The 13,030-nt window shown below is 55.6% G+C and overlaps 1 protein-coding gene across 3 annotated transcripts in view; it reads left to right on the forward strand.

The window, feature by feature from the left end:
* Positions 1 to 13,030, forward strand: part of PCBP3 (poly(rC) binding protein 3) — a 227,031-nt gene that overhangs the window by 199,379 nt on the left and 14,622 nt on the right. For all 3 annotated transcript variants that reach the window (XM_081301485.1, XM_081301486.1, XM_081301484.1), the window contains 4 exons: positions 2,233 to 2,364; positions 2,987 to 3,115; positions 6,425 to 6,568; positions 9,713 to 9,754. In XM_081301485.1, coding sequence (XP_081157611.1) covers positions 2,233 to 2,364; positions 2,987 to 3,115; positions 6,425 to 6,568; positions 9,713 to 9,754 — 447 coding nt within the window. The remainder of the gene's footprint in view (positions 1 to 2,232; positions 2,365 to 2,986; positions 3,116 to 6,424; positions 6,569 to 9,712; positions 9,755 to 13,030) is intronic.

Raw genomic sequence — 13,030 nt, forward strand, 5'->3', positions numbered from 1 at the left:
TAGTGTTCCCAGAGTGGTCACCAAAGGCCCAAGTCATGCTTGGTGGAGAGATACCACAAATGGGCAGGTGTGGGTGGAACCAGGGCTTCAGTGGGTGAGGTTCAGGAAGAGGAGGCTTAGACAGACTGTGGAAGCTGGCAGCAAGTAGGACTGCAGCCCACATGCCTTCAGCCACCCCAACCCCATCAGTGGAACCAGAGGGACAGTCCCTCCACATCAAATAAGCTCTTAGCACAGTTGAAAGGAGGAGAGCTCCATCTAAGAACCAGGTGTGTCCATGTGGTTGTTAGTCCAGGACGACAGCAGCTTGTGTTTGGCCCTGAGGCTCCTCGTCATGACCAGCAACACACCGAAACCAGCAGGGGAATGGACGGGCGTGACTCAACCCACCAGGGAGGTAAACAGATGGAACCAGCTGCCAGACCAGGCCCCAGGCTGAGAATGCACAACCCAGGAGCTCCATGCCTGAGAATGGGCCCAGACCCAGAGCCAACTCCGTCATGCTCACCAGGCAGGAACAGCAGGCACAGGGCCTCTGGAGAAGCACACCTGGGTGGGAGCTGGGTCCATGTGGAGATGAACAGGCTACCTGGATGGAGCAGCAGAGGCCACATGTGCAGGGATAGCTATGGCAAGAGGGCCGGCCACCCTTACTTGTGCAGGAGGTCAACTTGTGCTGAGCAAGGGCAGCCTTCAATCCACGTGTCCTGGTAGGGCCACTGCTGGGAGCAGGGGCTGGGTCACAGAAGCAGAGCCTCCTAGTGATGGATTGGAGCAAGTGCATATTTTCCAGTGGTCCTGAGTGGGAAGCAGGGCAAGCATGAGGGAAGCTGCAGTCCTTGGCCAAGCACTGCAAAGGCTCTGCCTTGACTTCCTGTGCTGGGGACCACAGAGGTGGTGGGCCCAGCTCCCCGGGCACCTACAACCTGGCCCAGGCATTTGTGTTTTGACTCTCTTTCCGTCCTGGCTTCTCCCCGTGCCCCAGCTGCTCCCTCTATAAGCAGACTCTCCAGTGCTGGAGTGACTTGCCCACGTGTCACAGGGTTTTCACACACACAGAGCTGTGCAACTTCCTGGTGACTTCCTTGTGCAGCTTGCAGGCAGAGAGCCCCTTGGAAGCTCCCTTTCCACTGGCCCTGGCAGGTCTGCTTTAAAGGGACACCTCTCTCCTTGTCCTCATGCACCTCCTGACATGTCACTTTAGAATGATTTCATGTGCTACTTTTCATTACTTAATATTGTTTTCAAAAAGAAGAGAGGCATGAGTTGGTGGGGAGTAAATTGTTATACAAATCATAACTTGGAAAGTGGTGGAGCCCTGTGAGGGACCGTTCCTGAGACGGCTGGGCACGTGGAGAGCGAGCGCACGTGGGGAGCCCCTCTGGACGTGCTGCGCACTGTGGTGGGGCCTGGGTCTCCATAGGTCCTTGCTTCTTCACAACCCAGACACTGGAGGTATCGCCTGCCCCGTCAGTTGCCAGCCTGAACCAGAAGCTGGATGTCTCCTTTGTGTCAAAACCACAAGCTGAACATAATGGCTACCCAGGCAGGCCGGCTCCAAACCCATCATCACACCTCTGCTGCCCTTTGCCTTCTGACTCATCTCTCTCCTCAGTGCGGGGCACCAGACAGCCACTTTCCACCCTACACCTCCAACCCTTGGCAGTCATGCTTGTCATACCCACCCCAGATGGTCTCTGCTCTGCAGTGCTCCCACCTCACACGTCTATCTGTGCAAGCCCTGGTACCCCCAGGCCTTCAGACTTCTTTTTCTTCTTCTTTTTTTTCTTTTCTTTTTTTTTTTTTTTTTTTTTGTACCAGGGATTGAACTCAGGAGCCCTCAACCTCTAAGCCACATCCCCAGCCCTATTTTGTATTTTATTTAGAGACAGGGTCTCACTGAGTTGCTTAGCATCTCGTTTTTGCTGAGGTTGGCTTTGAACTAGCGATCCTCCTGCCTCAGCCTCCCAAGCCACTGAGATTACAGGTGTGTGCCACCAAACCCGGCCACAGGTGTCCTTTTGATCTGTGTGCCCTCCCTGAGGTCTTCTGCAGCTTGGAGACCACCCATCCTGTCCTCTGTGTCCCTTCCCCGTCAGGGAGGGATCCATGGGCCCTGCAAAGTGCATGGGGCTGGTGCAGGGCACAGATGCTGTGTACACTCCTCTCAGTATCCCAGCCATGTAGCTGTACTCACTGATGTGGTGCCAACATGCATCTTTTCCTCCCTAGGACATCATCAACTCCATGAGCAACAGCCCTGCTACCAGCAAGCCCCCAGTGACGCTGAGGCTGGTGGTCCCAGCCAGCCAGTGCGGGTCCCTAATTGGCAAAGGCGGCTCCAAGATCAAGGAGATAAGGGAGGTACCAAGACCTTCCCCACCATCTCTCTGCATGTCCCCTATGCAGCCTGCCATCACTGGCGCTAGCTGTTGCAGATTCTGATAGCCTGACACTTACATGCAACAGGGACAGTCAGTCCAATGAACTAATGAAAAGTGGAGTGTGGGGGACCCACACAGTGACCTCGTGTAGGGAGCAGCCCTACTGGTGGTTAGGAAGGGTCTCCAGTCCCCAGGGAAAGCTGAGCCTCCCCTGACATGGGAGGCAGCCACCCACTTGACCCCTCCCCAGGAGGTCCCCAAGCGACCTGGACTCTGGAGGAGATGGGGTTCTGGGTGAGGAGAGAGCAGTCCATCTCCTGCAAACTCCATGCCCTCCCAGGGGCATGGCCTCCTGCCTGAGGGCCATGTGCTCCCAGAGGAGACTGCAGAGGCTGGGTGTCCAGGCAGGGGTGGAGGGAGGGGACATAGGGGGCAACACTGTGGTCCTGTGCAGCATGGCCAGCCAGGCCCTGTGTCAAGTGAAGGGCTGTCCGTTGTGTAGACTGCCCTCAGTATCCCCAAGATTCTGGAGATACCACGTATCCTGTGCACAGTACCACCCTCCTTTTCTACTGTCCACTTCCAATGTCCCTTTTCTCCAGTCCACAGGTGCCCAAGTCCAGGTGGCCGGGGACATGCTGCCCAACTCCACGGAGCGGGCAGTGACCATTTCAGGGACGCCAGATGCCATTATACAGTGCGTCAAGCAGATCTGTGTGGTCATGCTGGAGGTACAGTCACGTCACCAGCCCACCCTCTCTGCGTTCAGCGCTGGGTTCACTTTGCGTCCTGGCAGCGCCCAGGCACCTCCTTGATGCTGAGGACTCCCACGGTTGGTTGGGGCATGACACGAGGATCTGGAAGTCCCTAGACCCAGCTTCCCAGGCTTCAGTTCCCTGGGGAGGGCGGCTGGGGTCTGCCCTTGCCCCCCAACACCCCCTCTGCCTGGAGCATCAGTGCCGCCTTTGTCAGCTCAGAGACAGCACAGGAAGAAGCACACTTCTCTCACTTTGGAGCTGGACAGCTTTGTCCTGGTGAGAGGGTTTGAGGCTAGAGAGAGCCCGCCCTGGAGGGGCTGACCTTGTGGAGGCCAGTGTGGTGGAGGTGAGGGGGGAGGGAGGGTTGCAGGGTGGGGCCGGAAGCTTCCGTGTCCCCCAGGTCTGCAGATGGCACCAAGAACTGCCTCTGAGGCCAACAGGGCAGACTCAGGATGAACACACAAAGTGCCCAGCGTGGAGATAGAGATGAGGGGACAGAAGGATAAAACAAAGCAGAGGAGTCACAACAGACAAGGAGGAAAGAACCCAAGAATCAAATTCCAGTCAAAGCCAAAATGAAGCCAAATTCACGGCACTGTCAGTAGCTGCTTGTCTTTACTGAAGCGACTGCAGCAAGCCCACCCCAGAAGAAAGGTCCTCCTGCCTCACAGGCGGCTGGCTTCCCCTCCGTCCCCCTCCCGTGGCCAGGCTGTGCGTCCACATCGCACCTGGCTGGGGCTGGGGTCCCCCAGCAGCCATAGCCTTGCTAGACGGCCACCAGCTCTGTCCCTTTTCATATTTGGCTCTGCGCTCCGACTCCGTGTTTCTTTTTTTTGCTTGTTTTTCAGCACTGGAGATTAAACCCAGGGGTGTGCTTCCACTGAGCTACATCCCCAGCCTTTTTATTTTGAGATAAGGTCTCATTGATTTGCCCAGGCTGGCGTCAAACTTGATATCCTCCTGCCTCTGGAGTAGTTGGAATTACAGGCATGCACCACCATACCCAGCCTCAAACCCCATGTTTAATTCTAAAATTTCTCATGATTTTATTTTCATGAGGTATGATATTTTGAGACGTCTAAAACATTTTTCAAAATATTATTGTGAATTTCCCCCACACGCTGGTCAGGGTTACAGAGTGTTGCTGGTCTGAGTAACTGGAAACCCGAGGCTCACCAAATAGGCCTGCAAGTGGCACCCTCGGAGTGGCAGCCAATGACCCTGCCTCCTACGTCCCTGGTCAGGGATGGTGCCCAGCTCTTAGGACAAAGTGTATGGTCTTGTCAAATTCCTCCAGCTGATTGCCTGCCGGTGGTGGTGGGAAGACACCGGCCCCCTCAGAGGCAGGTAGGGCCATGGGCTATGGTATGTCGGTGCCCCAGGCTGAGTGTGAGAACCATCTTGTCTCCTCCTGATGGTGTGACATGGGAGACAGGGAAGTTGCAGGTACAAACAGAAGATGGATGTTGGCCTAACAAGACACCTATTCTTCACATCCTGTGGCTGGCAGAAGGTTGGGAGCCGTTCTTCCCAGGAGAGGAGGGTGCATCACCCACAGAAGCAGTATAGTTGGAAATAAAAGCAAAGGATGGTTTGAGGCCCTCCTTGTCAATCAGAGGACTTTGGGGCTTGCGCATGGGGTATGCCTTGCACTCCTAAAATTGCAAAAGAAAGGGCTGTCCCATGACAGATGAGCCTGCGTGGGGCCTGCAGATAACACAGGTGTCACAACAGTGGGCCACCTGCACTTCTGTGCCCATCAAGGAAAGGTCTGTGTGCTTGGCCCCTCCTGAGGAACATCGGCTGCTAGAGAGTCTCTCCTCTGTGGTGAGAAGGGCATTGGGAGTTACAGTCATGCAGTACTGCAGAACAGGGCAGGGAGTGGAGCTCTGGGCTGAGGCCCTGGCCTTCCTTGTTGGGGCTGAGAGGCTGAGGAGGTCGGCCAGGGGCAGGGCAGCAGTGGTACAGTACAGAGGTCAACTCTGACCCTCCAGCATGATTCTTCTACAACCAACCCTGAGTCTGACTACGAAGCCTTGGCCTGAAGCGAGCCCTGGTCTGCATGGAGGCACTTGGAGGCATTTGGTCAGTACCCCACGAACACAGAAGATGGGCTTCCCTATTGCTGGACCCAGACCCAGCCTGGGCCTGCTCACGCCCACTCTGCACCATCCCCACCACAACACTCTCACCCAGCAAGACCTGTGCTACCATGGACACTGCACCCACCCTGAGGGGTGGGTCCTCCATTGTGTGCTCAAAGGTCACACCCAACAGGCCTGGAGTGCCGCTGGCCCTTGAGTGGTCTGTGGCCCCAAAACACCCACAGGGCAGGCTATTCCCAGCCTCCCTGTGCTGCAACAGCCTGTAGCCCTCAGTGCCTCCTGGCCCATCCCTCGGACCTGCTCCCAGGGGACAGGGAGTGGGGCCAGGTAGTGGCTGACCACTCCTGACCAGGTGAAGAGGGCTGGGGAAGGTTATGGTGTTTAAGAATGTCCTTCACCGAAGATAAGAATCCTATACTTTGGACACAGAATAACCAAGGAAAACTATAGCAAACCTCATCCTGATTGTGGAATACTTCATTTGGCATCTACGTAATAAAATGGTGTTTTTCTAATGGCAACATTAGATGTTTATGAGTTTCCTGTGACCATCTCTACTGACTGGACCAGGAAAGCCCTGGGGGCATTGGACAGCAGTTCCCACAGCACTGTGTGCGAGGCTCAGCTTTTGCCAAAGAACTCAAGCGTTTCTGTCAGAGAATGCCTAGCTGTCCACCTGTGAAGTCACAGCCAGGCCCAGCTCATGGATGCCATGCACATTCTGGTCCTCGAGGGCCACCCCAGGAGGAAGGATGGCGGCAGGATGAGCGAACACTGCAGAGCCCACCTCAGCCAGCAGCCCTCAGCAGGGTCTCACGAGCAGGTGGCTGCCCTGCTGGCCTCCCATAACCGGCACGCCACACTACACAGTGCTGGACTGGGCGGCAGGGTCGTGTTGGGGTGGGGGCCTTGGTGGGAAGGAGCCTGTCTGGAGGAAGTGGTCGTGAGGATGGGGAGCACCGCCCTGCCCTTGGTGTGCTTCGAGGACGCTCGGCTCCTCATGGTGCCCCCTGGCCTGGGCTGCTCCCTCCAGCACCGCCACAGCCTCTGAGCCCTTGCCTGGGCCAAGTCTGGAGCTTGGGGTCTATGCAGAGGGGCGGGCTCGGGAAGGCAGCCCCCACGGCCAGCTGCCAGGCTTCTCTAACGCTCTCTCTCCCTCTCCTGTCCCTTTTCCTAGTCCCCACCGAAAGGTGCCACCATTCCCTACCGCCCAAAGCCCGCCTCCACCCCTGTCATTTTTGCAGGTGGTCAGGTAAGAGCCGACCCGCTCGCGGCCTCCACTGCCAACCTCAGCCTTTTACTGCAGCACCCGCCGCTGCCCGTTAGTGCACTCAGGTTTTCTCGCCTTCTCACGTGCACGTCTCCCACCCACCGGACAGACGCAGAGCTCTCCTGGCCCACACCAGTTGGCGGGTGGGAGCAAGGAGACAGGTCTCCCGAGTGTGGCCCCTGACCTAGACAGGAGGGACCCTCACATCAGGGCACACAGGTCTCTGCCCAGGCCACACCTGCCAAACCTAGTTCTTGGATGTGACTGAGCTGCTTGGGTAGAGACAAGGGCACCTGGGCAACTTACGGCTCGTGTTGGAGGCAACAGGGGCTGTGAGAACTAGGGTCCCCAGACCCCACAGCGCACTCCAAGTAGGAGCTATGCAAACACGAGAGGAGGGAGGAGCAGCTGCAGGCCAGGCAGCCCTGGCCCTGCTGGCCCTGACACCCCCACCCTAACACCTGCCCTAGCAGGTGTCCTCAAATCACAGAGCACCCACATTGACAGCCCAGATCTTGCACATTTTAGCCCCCCACCCCTGTTTTCCTGGAGAAGAAACCTGGAAGGATGGGGTAGAGAGGAACTGTGTGCTCTGGCTGGGCCAGACCCTTGGAGAAGAAGCAGGAGAAGGGCCATGCCCCGGCTTCCTCCTTTGTGGCCACCTCAGGCCATACTGCCCATCCACACAGATGATTTGCACACGTCCAGCTGGGGTTGACCTGGAAGAGCTCTGTGTCCAGCCGGCCGCGATGTCTGTCTTTGTTCAAGGGAGAGTTGAGAGAGAGATGTCCCCACAGGTGGTCCAGCCGGTGTGGAGTGGGCATGGGAGTTTATCATCTAAAAAGAAGGAGGACAAGGAAAATGTTTCCTCATGTCTTTCTCATTGGTGTGGAGAAATCTTATCAGATCCTGCAACTGGCCCATGGTAGAGGAAGGGACAGGGAGCCTGCATTTCCATTCCTTTGGCCAGACACATGGTGCATCCTTAGGCTTGCCCCCACCCCACCTGTCTCATGCCTCTGGTCTGCCCCTCTGTTGGCAGGGAGCCCTCCTGTGCACACCATCCTCACGTAGCCCCAGCATGTGGCCCATGCCCTACTGCAGGTCAGAAAGCCAGGCCCTGCATGGTGAAGGGCTGCAGGCTGCCCTGGTGGAGCACACGCCATGCAGCACCTCCTCACTCCAGCTCCACCGCACACTCCCATGAGTTCATGGAGGTTGGCGTCAGCAGACCCTGGGGACTCCCCCAGTGTTGAAGCAAACCCTTCATGGCATCTGCAGTGAAATGTGGGGTTTGTTCACTCCAAGGGAGGTGCCTTTATACAGACACGTCTGCAGAGCCAGATGACATGAGCTCTGGTGGCAAAGCCACCACAGGGGGACCCCATCTGCCTGTGAAACAGGCAGATGCACCACCCCTCCAGTCATTGCCATGTGCCCTCCAGGTCACGGTGCCATGGCATTTGTAGGGCCCACCATTGTGCCCTTGGAACAGTGTGGTCAGTGATGGCCTTGATTGTGACATGTGGATAGTCACACAGGAGTCACTTCTGAGTGCAGGTCACCCAGGAAAGGATCCAAAATGCAAACTGAGAAGTGAGGTATAGCAGAACTCAGAAGTATCTGCTTAGGCCACGACCCAAGCTCTCCAGGACTCAAGCCCCCACATGCCCAAGAGTAGCATGCATGACAGACACAGAGGAGGGAGCCTGGCACTCCTCCCCTTGAGCGGGGGAGTGACGATGCCACAGGCAAGGGTGCTCGGCAGCACTGTCCACACAGCTGTCACTGCAGGCATCACCTGGGCACCCTCAGGCAGAGCCTACGGGGAACAGGCAGGTGTGAGACGGTCCACAATGAGCAGTGACCTAAGCAGCACTCACTCACAACTCAGCTCAGACCTGTGGGCCCAGAGAGAACAACCCCCTGTGTCCCAGGGCCTGGCCCATGGGTACTGCAGAGGTCCCTATTGTAGCTAACACATTGGAGCACGTCCCTGGCAGCAACTTTGCAGAACCTGAGGCTGGGTCTCCAAGCCCTGCTCCTTTCCTAGAACATCGCTGTATCTGGTAAGATTCCTCTACTCCCTCCATCAGCACAGTGGGGCTGTCCCAGCCAGCACCTTGCTCCACTGGGCCTGAATCTGTTTCAGAGCTGGACTGCGGCTGGGTCCCTGTTGGGTGGTAGATTGACCTTGAACTCCTGGGATGGGTTGTTGATGAAAACTCTGGACAGATTAGAAACCTGTGGGAGGGCCTAGGGTCCAGAGAAGTGACGTGTGGTCTCCCCTGAGGTCTTCCTCTCAGACATCAGCGACCCTGAGTGTAGACACAAGTGGACAACACATGTCCTATTGGGATGGGGGCCCCACACATCCAGGTGCCAGAAACCACATCCTCACTCTGTGCTTCCACCAGGCCTGGTGGCCCCCCAGCAAAGCCAGGTCCACCTTCTGTGCGCCTGCTCTCCCTTGACTCCGTGGCTCCTACATGATCTGGCCAGGAGCTTCTGAATCACAGGAGGCATCTGGGCTGAAGGGACCACGGGGGCTCTGCCATCACTGGGGCATCAGGGTGAGGTGGGCAGGCCCTCAGAGTGGATGGTTGCTGAGCTGGCTCAGTCACAGAGCTCAGGCAAGGAGATCGTGAAAACGAGTCCCAGGGTCCCATAGACACTCTGGGAGGAAAGCCCCCCTTTCGGGATGCAACTGTAGATTTGATGGGAAGAACCAACTGGGCCAAATTAGATCTCCTCCATCTGGCTTTTGCAGGTTTGGGTCATCTTTTAAAGCTTCCTTTTCCTGTTTGGATGTCTTCGGGGCAAATATTTCCCCAACTACCTACTCTGAGGGTTGATTACTATTAATGGACCTCTCACTTGGGTCAAGCAAATCACCCTCAGGGCTTTCTTTTAGGAAAAGGGGTGAGCTCCGCTGTCCCCTGCCTCCTGCTGGTGTGGCCGCTCAGGGAGGGGTGCAGCTCCCTGGCCCGCCCTGGCCTCCTCCTCTGGTGGTGGCTCAGGCCTCCTTCCCTGAGAAGAGTGGCCTTTGTCCTGAGCAAACAGGAGCAGGTAGAGGAGCACACTGAGGGAGAGGCTGTCACCAGAGGGTTCTTGTTGTGCAGGGGAGGGTTGCCAGGGTGTGGAAGGCCGAGGTCTGCCACGATATAAGCTGAAGGTCTCTCTCTCTTTCTCCAGGCCTACACGATCCAGGGACAGTACGCCATCCCCCACCCGGATGTGAGTCTTCACTTTGTCTACCTTCCGCCCTTCTATTCTTTCTGTTGTGTGCCCACCTGCATGCCGCTGTTAGTTGCTACTAATATTAATATTACATAATAATATTAACCAGTTTTCTCAGTGCTCCTGACCCGTGTTGTATCCACATGACCTCGAATAACCTTTTGACCTCTTGGCACTCATTCTGCTTGTGCTGAGGACTTGGCCTGATGGCAGATTGTGTCCGCTGACTGCTACAGTCCAGGGCTCCCTCCCACACACGCACACTGAGGTGGCTGCGGTGGCCCCCACCCTGCAGGAGCCACCTGCCCTGATGGCAGGGTGCCTGCTCACCTTCTGCAGCAAGTGTGGGCGCAGTGTTCTAGGTGCACCTAAGGAGTTAGGCGATGTTTTCAAGATGGGTCTTCTCAGGTACCTTGGAAACGGCACCTGAGTGCCTGCTGGAGCAGAACAGTCCCCTCCGGAGCCCAGGCTGAAGCTTAGAGTGCACCATGCACAGACCCCAGTGTCAAAAGCCAGCAAGCCCTCGTTTCCTCCTGGAGTTAGACAGATGCCACATGGTAGCTCTGGCGCCTGGGCTCCTAGCTGAGCCACTCAAGCTGAGCCTGTCGTGCTGCTCCTCGACCAGGGTCTGCTCGGGTATCTCCTGGTCACAGGACAGTCTAAATGTGCAGAGATCTGGGTGCAGAGGGGACCACAGTGGCACTAGAGCAGTGGGGCTACAGCCTTTAGGGGCCCAGAGGAAAAGGGCCACAACCATGAGCAGAGGGTGTTCTTGAGAAGGCCTTAGAGATACCAGTCAGTGGGTCTGTGCTAGAAAACAGAAATGAGGGGGAGTGGGGAAAACAGGAGAAAGGCAGCCAGGTAGGCTCCTCTGTGTGTGCAAGTTAATTCTGAGGCTGCAGCAGTCTGTGCGATCTCCACTCAGCCCCAGAGCTAGGCAGCCATCAGGCAGGGCCGGGCCCACTGAGCCTGTGGTGCCCATCAGTCCTCTGCAGATCCTTGCATTTGAGTTGAGCAGGAAGCAGAAGCTCAACTGGATAAGAGCTGAAGGCAGGACAGGGGAGACTTTTTTAAAATTAACTACCACTAAAGAATTTGAAATAGAGGCAATTCACTATCATTGCAGGAAAATTTCTATTGGGTGAAAGATGAATACTACTGGGTTTTATTTTTCCTTTAAATGAAGCACACACAAGTCAATGATGGAGAAACAAGGATAAGAGGGGTCCTTCCCACCTGCAGTCACACTCAGGCATGTATATTGGCTCCTGGTTTTAGACGTGACTGATACTGCTATGACTGGTCAACTGTGGACACATCTGTCTGTGGCCACCCTGGAGGCTGAGGCCGTGGGCCACCTTGCATCCACTGCCACATCCCTTCTTCCCTCGGCCTGCACTTAGCTGTCAGTGCCACATAAGCAGAGCATGTGCACTCCTATGCCCAGAGAGGCTGCCTCACTGTGGCCCATGGCCACTGTAGAGCACTTGAAGTGAAGGGGGCAGGTGGGGCCAGGGCTTGGCTTCCAGGATGGCCAGTCTTCCTGAAATGCATGTGTGCAGACACAGATGCCAAAGTCTGGCTGTCAAACCTAGAGCCACAGACAGCAGAGTCTGGCTGAAGAGGTTGAGTGTTGTCTGTCTTTACACCAGATGGTAGTTTCAGAATCAGACCTCCTGACCTGCAGGGACCATTTGGCAAGCTGGTGGGTTTCCTTCAGGCAAGAGTCCAAAGCTCGCACTGATCTTTTAGAGAAGGTACAGGTATTTCTGGACTGAGATTTGCAGAGGTTGCGGCTTAGGCGTGTGTGTGGGAGTGAGATTTCGATTGGTTTGGTTGGCTGATCTGTTTTGAGTGGTGGTTTTGCTCTTCCCCACGTGGCTTTCCTCAGTACCTCTCCAGTAGGTAGTTTACAAATTGTTTCAGATTAGTTTAAGCTAATGAATAACTATTATGCAATCGCCTCTTCGGTGTGGTGAGATTTGAAGTACTTGGTGCTGTGGTTTGAATGTGTCCTTCCAGAGTTCATATGTGGAGACCTAATTGTGACAGTGATGGCCTCAGAAGGTGCCTCTGCAAGGGGAGAAACGTGCAAGGCCTGAGCCTCGTGAGTGGAATTAGTGCTCTTAAAAGGACGCCTCAGGTGTGGATGTGGTGGTGGTGCCTGTGATCCCGGTGACTGGGAAGCCAAGCCAGGAGGATCCCAAGTCCCAGGCCAGCCTCATCGACTTAGTGAGGTTCTGTCTCAATATAAATTTAAAAGGGTTAGGGATTGTGGCTCTGTGGTAAAGCACCAGTGGCTCAATCCTCAGTAACACACACACACGAAACAAGGGAAGGAGGATTTGCCTCCCCTCTGTCCCTTTCACATGAGAACATGGCACTCAGGGCACCACCTTGGAAGTAGACAGGGGCCCTCACTAGACTCAGAGCCCATGGCATTTGATCCTAGGCTTCCAGGCCCGTTAACTGTGAGCAGTAAGTTATGCTATCTGCAGATTATCCAGTCTAAGGTCTTTGGTTGGAATAGCCCGAATGGACTAGGCCTTGGTCATTTGTCCTGAGATGGCTTTCTGTGGAAGTCATTCTGTTCTCTGTAGCAGTGTCATGTGACTTGCAAGCAGAGTGGGGTATTCCCAAGTGCCTTTCTTGCAGGCACATGAAATGAAGTCTTGGGCAACCACTTGGATAACCCACAGAAAGCAAAGGCAGGACGATTGCTTAGTGACACAGGTGATGGTGGCTCCAGACGTGCATGTACCTGAGCTTCGTGCGTGCTTGTAGGAATTTTAAGGCTTCAGTTTCTTAGAAGGAAAATATGAGTACAGGACAAGCTAACTGACTTATTTCACAGTGTGACTGAATACAAAGTGCATGCCCACGGCACTTGGGTCCTGCAGTCTCTTTTGGCAGCTTGACTTCCTGTCTGGCTGTGCATGTCCAGTTCAGACATGTGGACCTCGTAAGGTCTGCTCCTGGCCACTGAGTGCTTTGTCTAGACCCAGAACATTCGCATGTCCTGTGCTGGTTTCAGACAATGCTTTTAGGTGCTCTTAAGTGGACCCTTATTTAATAATCCTGAACACTGGCCCACCCCACAGCTCCCTGCTGCCCTCCACACACCCCCTGCGTTGTTCACCCAAACCCCTGGCCGCTCCTGGAGCTCTGGAGGCTCAGGCATCATGAAGAGGCACAGAGTGCTGCTGAGCAGGGGGAGGACTTGGTTCAACACCCCCAAGTTCCCCAGGATGGCGGTCAGCAGCCTTGGGAAAA

Source organism: Spermophilus citellus (genome assembly GCF_964194105.1).
Source record: "Spermophilus citellus genome assembly, chromosome: 7".
NCBI classification, from domain to species: domain Eukaryota; kingdom Metazoa; phylum Chordata; class Mammalia; order Rodentia; family Sciuridae; genus Spermophilus; species Spermophilus citellus.